At 41.1% G+C, this 8,918-nt stretch overlaps 1 protein-coding gene across 1 annotated transcript in view; it reads left to right on the top strand.

The window, feature by feature from the left end:
- The window catches only part of skic3 (SKI3 subunit of superkiller complex), a 15,180-nt gene that overhangs the window by 4,527 nt on the left and 1,735 nt on the right, over nt 1–8,918 (top strand). The window contains exons 12-22 of the mRNA XM_010796747.1: nt 2,748–2,825; nt 2,923–3,047; nt 3,129–3,252; nt 3,497–3,721; nt 4,904–4,976; nt 5,079–5,132; nt 5,323–5,434; nt 5,895–6,023; nt 6,099–6,223; nt 6,366–6,530; nt 7,759–7,911. Of these exons, the coding sequence (XP_010795049.1) occupies nt 2,748–2,825; nt 2,923–3,047; nt 3,129–3,252; nt 3,497–3,721; nt 4,904–4,976; nt 5,079–5,132; nt 5,323–5,434; nt 5,895–6,023; nt 6,099–6,223; nt 6,366–6,530; nt 7,759–7,911 (1,363 nt within the window). The remainder of the gene's footprint in view (nt 1–2,747; nt 2,826–2,922; nt 3,048–3,128; nt 3,253–3,496; nt 3,722–4,903; nt 4,977–5,078; nt 5,133–5,322; nt 5,435–5,894; nt 6,024–6,098; nt 6,224–6,365; nt 6,531–7,758; nt 7,912–8,918) is intronic.

Raw genomic sequence — 8,918 nt, 5'->3', positions numbered from 1 at the left:
TTGATAGCGCGCAAAGGTCCGTTTACGCCGGTTGCTAAGCAACATCGTTATGGGGAAATGCAAGTTTGCGTCCAAATGGTTGGAAGATAAGGAGGAAGGACAATCAATACTGTATATAGTCAATGTGACGTAAAGTGTGTCGCCAAGGTAACCTGTTAAAACTCGAAGTGGCGATGAGGTCTTAAAATGTATGGAAAGGGTCTTAAAAGGAATTACCTTTGACTTCAGGATTCCTGCAGATACCCTGTTAAATGAGTTTCCATGGAGGTGACAACTGAGGGGATTTGTTTGACTGCCCTTTAGGTCTCAGCTGGATCTTTAACCACCTCTGTGTTTACAAGCTCTTAGACAAAAACAGACAATTAAGCCTTTGATTTGTGAAATTACATAATGCCTGCTGCAAACGAGCTGCAAAGCTTAGTCTGATAGAGGAAAAATAATCATGAATAATATTGACCCAAAAATGCTTTTCAGCATCAAATATGGTGTTTTTTTTGTCCCTAAGATATAATATTAGTGAACATTTACTATAACTTATAACTTGGAGATTTTATACAATTCTTTTGACTTTCTATCAGTGGTTGGGAAGTAACCTAATCAAGTATAATACTTATAGACATTTGTACACAACTTTACCATTTATGCCACTTTATACTTCTCAACTACATTTAAGAGGCAAACATGGTACTTTTTACTAAAAATGTTTTAACACTCACAGTTACTCTGTTCATTTAAACATGATATGCTTATCGTGTAATGCAGTAGGCTACTAGTAAAATCTACATTTGGTCGACATTGACTAATTTAAATACTAAAATATCAGAACATGTATTAATACACTCTTAAAACTACTGGGTTAAAAAAATAACCCAATCATAACCCAGCTGCTGAGTCACCATAGAACAGAACAAGCGCTGGGTTGTTTTAACCCATGTGCTGGGCTGGATAATTTTAACCCATACACTGGGTTGTTTATTTGACCCAAGCTAGTGATTGAAATTATATCACTGGGTTAAATATAAACCATACATTGGGTTGTTCATCTGACCCAAGCTATTGAATACAAGGATAATACAATTACCACAAATCTATTCTGCATAAAGAGTACTTTTACTTTTGATACCTGATGTAAATTTAGCTGATAATACTTCTGGACTCATATTGAAATATTCCATTATGTAGAATGAGCACTTTTACCTTTGGTACTTAAAGTGTATTTTGATGCTAAATACTTTTGTAGGCCTACTTGAAATCTGGACTTTTACTTGTAATGGAGAATTTTAGACCGTAGTATTTGTACTCAAGAAATGGATATCAGTACTTCTTCTAACACTGCTTTCTAGACCGATTGATTTAGAAAATATTGGACAGAAAATCATTAATGAAAATAATTGTTGGTTGCAGCCCAAAGAGATAATGTTTCACATGTTTTCCATAAAATACCGGTAATCAGCATCACTGAAAAATTTAGCCATTTAATTTCTTGGAATTATTTTTTCCTCATAAACGAAACCTGTTCAGTCTGTTTAAAGTACAGTCTCCATGCTGTGTTAAACTCACACAGATCCGGGATCAGTTTGTGTGCTGCAGTGTCCCTGCACTGTGACTGGGAGCACTCATTATGGAAATGGAGCCACCGGGTTTATATCGATCAGGCTGAAACAACAGTCTCTCTCTGAAACATGCAAAAATAAATTAAGGTCGTAAATCTCACAGAAACCCTGGGGATTCAGACGGATTAAGAGGACGAGGCCAAGGACTGTTTAAACTTCTGCTCCATGTTCAAGAGAAGGGGTGGGGGGGGGGGTTTGAGAGAAGTGCAGATTTTTTTTGTGCCTGTTTTCTCTTGTCTCTCAGTCATAACCAATTCATTAAATACACTACAGTTATACAAGAGGTGCACTTCAATTAAAGTGGCCCTATTATGCGTATCCCTTTCCTGTTGTGTGTCGTATATGTTTTTGTGCATGTAAAAGGTCTACGAAGGCTAAAATCCCTGGCTGAAGTCGAATAGTCCATTTAGCTTAGGAACTTCCTAACGGAGTGAAATGACCCGGAAGTCCCTCAGTGGCAGCCATGATAAGTGCCAATTCGAATACTCTAGATCAGGGGTGCCCACACTTTTTTGGCTGGTGAGCTACTTTTGAAATGACCAGCTCACCGAGGTCTAGACAACCAAAAATAAAATCCCAAATTGCTAAGGGGTTTCTGAATAACACGTTTTATTTATACATGGGATAACTACAATAGGGCTGCAACAAAACGACTAATTTGATAATTGATTAACCTATCGATTAATGAAACGATTAATCGACTATTCGGACTATTACTGTATGCCTTTNGCACGTGCATGTTAAAGGGGTACCAGTGGAGGGACTGCGAGACAGAAGGTCCCTTGGGCTTCAGGGGTCTTTAGTGTGTGTGTGTGTGTGTGTGTGTGTGTGTGTGTGTGTGTGTGTGTGTGTGTGTGTGTGTGTGTGTGTGTGTGTGTGTGTTAATTCCATGAGGAGGCACAGGAAGTCATTCCTGCCTGAGGCCGTCAGACTCTTTAACGCAGCACTTCTTATGTGTCAATAATAGTTTATTCTTTTTATTTTATTTGATATTTTATGGCACATTCTTACTTAATGTTATTCTTAATTGGAACAACTGTCAGGGAAACCCACTGTCACCCAAGTATTTCCGATTCTGATTTTGAAAATATCTGGTACAGAACACCTTTCTAAATCCTAACTCTCTTTCCTCAGAGCTGTTGAACTTCTCCAGTCCACGTCCTCTGAAGAAGCGCTGGCCTTTGCTCTGGGCAGCTATGGCCGTGCATTGTGGTAACAACAGCTTAACCATGTGCTTGAACCATCTCTGACAACACTTACAAAACACAGCAAACTCAATATGTTGCATGTCCCACTGTGTCCCTTGCAGCACCTCAGGGCAGTCGGAGGAGGCGGTGCGTGTTTATAGCTCCACCCCCCTGCAGGAGCTCAGTGATCTGGCTGGTCTGGCTCTGTCCTCCTGCAGGGCCGGACTCATCCCAGAGAGCATCAGCGGTGAGGACTGAACAATCAGAGAGGGTGTTTGTGTTTACCTGCCAGAGGGACTGTGACTTAATGATTGTGTGTGTTCTGTAGCCTATGAACGTGCCTCGGCTGTGGCTTCCAGTGAGAAGGAGAAGGCGTACATCCTGACAGCTCTGGCGCTGCTTCAGCACCGGCTGGGGAACCTGGACTCAGCCAAGACTCTGCTGTTTAAATGGTGAGTCCACTGGGGTTTTGGATACTGATAGAGTGGTGCAGGAATACTTCCTAAAACCCAGAAATTAATTAGCATTAGACCATTTCCAGTTCCCTTGTCTCGATGTCAATGTTTTTTTGAACGTGTTCTTGGTTAGGTGTCTGAAATAGGTTCTCTGGTTAACAGAAACTTAAGAAATGTTCATGTTTGGTTCTGCAAAAGCATATACGCTAGTAAACATCCCACACGCTTTCTGCCTAAACAGCTCGATGCTGAAGGAGCCAATCCCGGAGTCTCTGCTGTGTTTATGTGCGCTGGGATTGGTCCAAAGTGATGCTACGCTGAGTGCTGCTGCGCTGACGGAGCTGCTGAAGCAGGGTCCAGCCTCTGGGAGTGTGATCGAGCAGCGGTGTCTGCTCACCTGCGCCCTGCTCGCCCTGCAGGGGAACTACAGCGCCGTGCAACGAGAGGCTTCCAGAGCTGTGCACAGGTAACGCATGACAGATTTAAGATTTGGAGACACGTATGTTTGCTGCATGTACCGCTAGATGTACTGTTATAGAGAGGCGAAGTCCCTCCCTTTCCGGGGGAGCTCCATGGGACCTTATTTCAGAAAAATTATGCATTGAAGTCAATGGAGAGAGAAAGATTATCTTTCGATCCCGTTTGAATTGTGCCACGAATTACACATATGATGTTTGTCAATTTAAAAGAAAATTTGACAAGTCAAAAAAATAAAAATGTGTCGTAAAACTGTGAAGTAACACTTTTTTGTGTGCAAACTGCTCAATGAACTACATCTCCCGTCTCGCACCACACACCAAGACGGCCGTCACGTTGACACATTTCACTTCTTTCTTTCAAAATGAGGCAAAAAGTATTAAAAGAGGTGAAAATCACTCCAAGTCTGGGCATGTTGAGAGCTGTACATACACACAAGGGACCGGGATTCTGGGATTTGTAGTCTTTCTAGTATTTTTCATAGTCTTATATTTCAACAGTTTTAAGACAAACTGTGACTTTTTTGACATGGAAATTNGGGGACCTCCATGGGACCTTATTTCAGAAAAAGTATGTATTGAAGTCAATAGAGAGAGAAAGATTATCTTTCTGTTTGTCAATTTAAAATAAAAATACAAAAGTGTCGTAAAACTGTGAAGTAACACTTTGTGTGAAACCGCTCAATGAACTACATCTCCCATCTCGCACCACACACGAAGACGGCCGTCACGTTGACATTTCACTTCTTTCTTTCAGAATGAGGCAAAAAGTATTAAAAGAGGTGAAAATCACTCCAAGTCTGGGCATGTTGAGAGCTGTACATACACACAAGGGGAGTGAGTCGGTTTGTAAGAGCCAGCATGCGGGACCGGGATTCTGGGATTTGTAGTCTTTCTAGTATTTTTCATAGTCTTATATTTCAACAGTTTTACGACAAACTGTGACTTTTTTGACATGGAAATTATTATTTAAGATTGACAAACATCATATGTGTAATTCGTGGCACAATTCAAACGGGATCGAAAGATAATCTTTCTCTCTCCATTGACTTCAATGCATACTTTTTCCGAAATAAGGTCCCATGAGTCCCACCGGAAGGGGAGGGTCTTCGCCTCTCTATTAGCTTTGGTCCCTTGTGGATAGAAAATGTCAAAGCTTATGTAATTTACAGCAATCCTGGAAACCCGTCTCTGTGGGCCCTGCTGTCCAGACTGGTTCCACAATACTACCCAAGGAAGGCAAATGTAAGGAACATTTTATATACATACATTTATTTGAACAACCTGATCCACTCTTGCTCTAGGTAGGACAATTAAAGTGATGTTATTTTCCTCTGTGTATTCAAGGGTGGAGCGATGGCTGGTCATGTTGCCTGTCTCTCCAGTATGACCCTAGGAAAGGTAAAATATTGAGTATATATTTATATCTTTTGGTCTTTCTATAACTTGTGTAAGCGCAATTATTTTAAATGGAAAACTGTTGATATGTCAGTTTGCAAAATACATTTTAATGGTACAAAACTGTCAATACTGACTTTGGTATCTTGCCAGTGGTTTGTAAAGGAATCTGATGTCCCTTTTGGTCCTGCAGAGAGCGTTGTTGTACAGTGGAGTGAACCAGCTGGCTAATGGGAAACACTCTGGAGAGGACAAACACAGGAATGCACTGAAGACTATGCAGAGAGCTGTGATGCTTTGTCCTGGTATACACACACACACACACACATACACACACACACACACACACACACACACACACACACACACACACACACACACACACACACACACACACACACACACACACACACACACACACACACACACACACACACACACACACACATAAAACTACCTCGAAAACAACCACACAACATGTCATGGGAGGATAATAGTCCGTAATAGGAAATAAATGTGTTATTATTTCAATATTGAGTTGAATTGTACTGAAATATTTTGTATGGCACACCGCTTTAAGAACCTTCATCTACACAAGTGTTGTTAATGTATACAGGAAATTAAGTTTTGCAGCAGTCTGGGACGATTAGCTTGTTTTTTTGTTATCCCTTTGAAATGAATGTTTAGCCCCCTTACACCTACCTGGTAAGAACACTGTGAGACGTCCCCGGTGATCTCATCCTCCGCTCTTCTCTTTAATTCCAGATGATCCAGCCACGTGGGCGGGATTAATGGCTGCCTGTCACACAGAAAACACTTCCTGTTACCTTTCAGGTTCTGCTCCTTGCAGACGAGGACTAGAGCAAACCCTCATGTCAGTGGTTTCAGAGAAAGGTGTGTGCTTTGTGCATTTTATGGATTTGTTTTGTATGTGTTTCAGAGAATAAGTGACTTGTTGTTGTTTCCCAGTGCATAATGTGGAGGAGATCGAGCGCCCTCTTGCACAGACTCTGGAAGGCTGGGTGCTACAACAAGCAGTGACTGGTCTCATGCTGGGAGGACAGCTGGAGCAGGCAGAAGCCCTCTGCACACAGGTGACATATAAACACCCTTTCACACACAACCTCAATATTTCCCTTACAATTACTTCAATTGTTAAAGAATAAAACTTGTTCCTGAAATAAATATGTAAAAAATGAAGTAATACAAGTGACCTTTGTGCCTTCTTTGTCCCAGGTGCTGAGTGCTTCTCCAGAGCACCCGGCAGTGATGCTGTCCCTGAGACAGGTGCAGTGTCAGCGCCTCCTTTTGGCCGGTGGTGGTACTGTCCTGCCAGACTCCGTGCTGGAGCAACTAAAAAACACAGTGATGATGAACCCCACAAACCTTGGGGGCTGGCATGTAGGTAGACACACATCAGACCAGTCTTTGTATCGCAGTGACTTAATGATAGCTTTGGTGTGTGGCGCAGTGGACTAGTGCGTTGTTGTTGGGATCAGGGGGAGCACAGGTTCAAACCCCACTGCAGTCAGCATGTCGTTGTGTCCCTGAGACACTTCACCCCAAATTGCTCCTGTGGGGATTGTCCACAGTATTTATTGAGTATGTAAGTTGCTTTGGATAAGCGTCTAACATGTAACATGTAATGTAATGTTATACTCCTTTATTGCAAGCACCAGTTGTTTATAACACAATCAGAATCAGAATACCTTTATTAGTCCCACAGAGGGGAAATTTGCAGCGTTACAGCAGGAAAGAGCCACAGACAGCTTAGTGTTGCATATCTTACATGCGTTAAAAAAGTACTAAGTTATAATATAATAAACAATATGCAAAAAAAGATAAAAACTAAAAAAGTTACATAATTTTCAAAAATACAGATCAAAAACAAATCAAATCTACAAATCAAATCCTGGAGCAGTTCTTAGGATTTAGCAGCCCGGTATATATTACAGTTATTAAAGATGGCATATGTATATAAAGTATATATTGCACATAGTTTGACGGTATTTAACAGCAGCAAGTCACACAATACACAATATGACACTGTTCACACAGACTTGCTCTACTGAAGTCTATAAAGAGGCTTTAACATATTCTCAGTCTGCGATGATGGGTGTTGAGTTCAGCGAAATAATGAGATGTATTTTTCTCTTCATCACAAAAGCCATTTTCTATTGCTTCTGCTCTGACCCAAGAAGACCACATCTGTCATATGACTCACATAAAATGGATGCTACCAGCCGGGGGAAGATGCAAAGACACTAGGCTATTTCTCTTTAAAGCCATGCATATATTGGCAGATGTAGCCCTGACCAATAATGTAACAAATAATATAATGTAATGCTCGGCAATGATGTGTTCTGTAAGTCCTTAAATATACTGGTAAAAACCTTTTTTGGTTTCAATTTCAAGTAAGAGGCGGAGGATTGTTTTTCAGTGATTATCATATAAACTCTTCAGTGAAGAAAAATTACCAATTTGAGGTCTTCTGATCTTTTCAATATGTTCTCTTACCTTCCTCTTCCTTCCTCTACCTCTTCTGTTTCCTCCCGCTTGTCCCTCATTCTCACCTCTACTCCCACTCATCCTTGATTTCCAAACCCCTCCCCTGCTCTCCGTGTCTCAGTGGCTGGCCGAGGTGTATCGTAGCCAGGGTCTGCTCCCCCAGGCGGTCATGGCCTACAGGCAGAGTCTGCAGATCTCCTCACAGCTCGGCCTGCACATCAGCCAGATTTCCTCTCTGCTGCGACTTGCCCTGCTGGCCCTGGGACCCTCGATGGTGAGTTCCCAATGTGTTACATCCTGTATCTAGATCCAAAAGATTTCAGATTCAAGTACAGCTATCACAGCACAACTATCTGAGATCTTTTTCCTGCCATACTGTGGCCATGAATAAGAGCATTTTAGAAAAGTATGGGTCATGCAAACGGTTAAGATTAGCACTGATTAAGGATTAAGGTCTTTTGCCCCAGGAGTAATGTTCTTTTTTTTTTTTTTATTCTTTATTTATTTGGGGTCACATTATAGTACAAGTACAGTTTTTCAAATCATATATTTTTAGAGACCCGAAAGTGACAAATGAAATAGCAAACAAAATTAATCAAAGTAAAATAAAAACGAAAAAGTACACGGGGGTTGTTTGAAATAGCAAATGTCTACACATGTACATGCATACATATCAACATACAGGACTGTCTCAGAAAATTAGAATATTGTGATAAAGTTCTTTATTTTCTGTAATGCAATTAAAAAAACAAAAATGTCATACATTCTGGATTCATTACAAATCAACTGAAATATTGCAAGCCTTTTATTATTTTAATATTGCTGATTATGGCATACAGCTTAAGAAAACTCAAAAATCCTATCTCAAAAAATTAGAATAGTTCCTCAGACCAAGTAAAAAAAAAAGATTTATAACAGCAAAACACAATCAAACATTTGAAAATGTCCATTAATGCACTCAGTACTTGGTTGGGAATCCTTTTGCACGGATTACTGCATCAATGCGGCGTGGCATGGAGGCAATCAGCCTGTGGCATTGCTGAGGTGTTATGGATGCCCAGGATGCTTCAATAGCGGCCTTTAGCTCATTAGCATTGTTGGGTCTGGTGTCTTTCAGCTTCTTCTTCACAATACCCCACATATTCTCTATGGGGTTCAGGTCAGGGGAATTTGCAGGCCAATCGAGGACAGTAATGCCATGGTCAGTACACCAGTTACTGGTGGTTTTGGCACTGTGGGCAGGTGCCAGATCATGCTGGACTGAGACTGCCAAGGCACGAC

This window comes from Notothenia coriiceps, unplaced genomic scaffold (assembly GCF_000735185.1).
Source record: "Notothenia coriiceps isolate Sejong01 unplaced genomic scaffold, NC01 NC01_scaffold00037250, whole genome shotgun sequence".
Taxonomy (NCBI): domain Eukaryota; kingdom Metazoa; phylum Chordata; class Actinopteri; order Perciformes; family Nototheniidae; genus Notothenia; species Notothenia coriiceps.
This window is presented reverse-complemented; position numbering and strand designations above follow the sequence as displayed.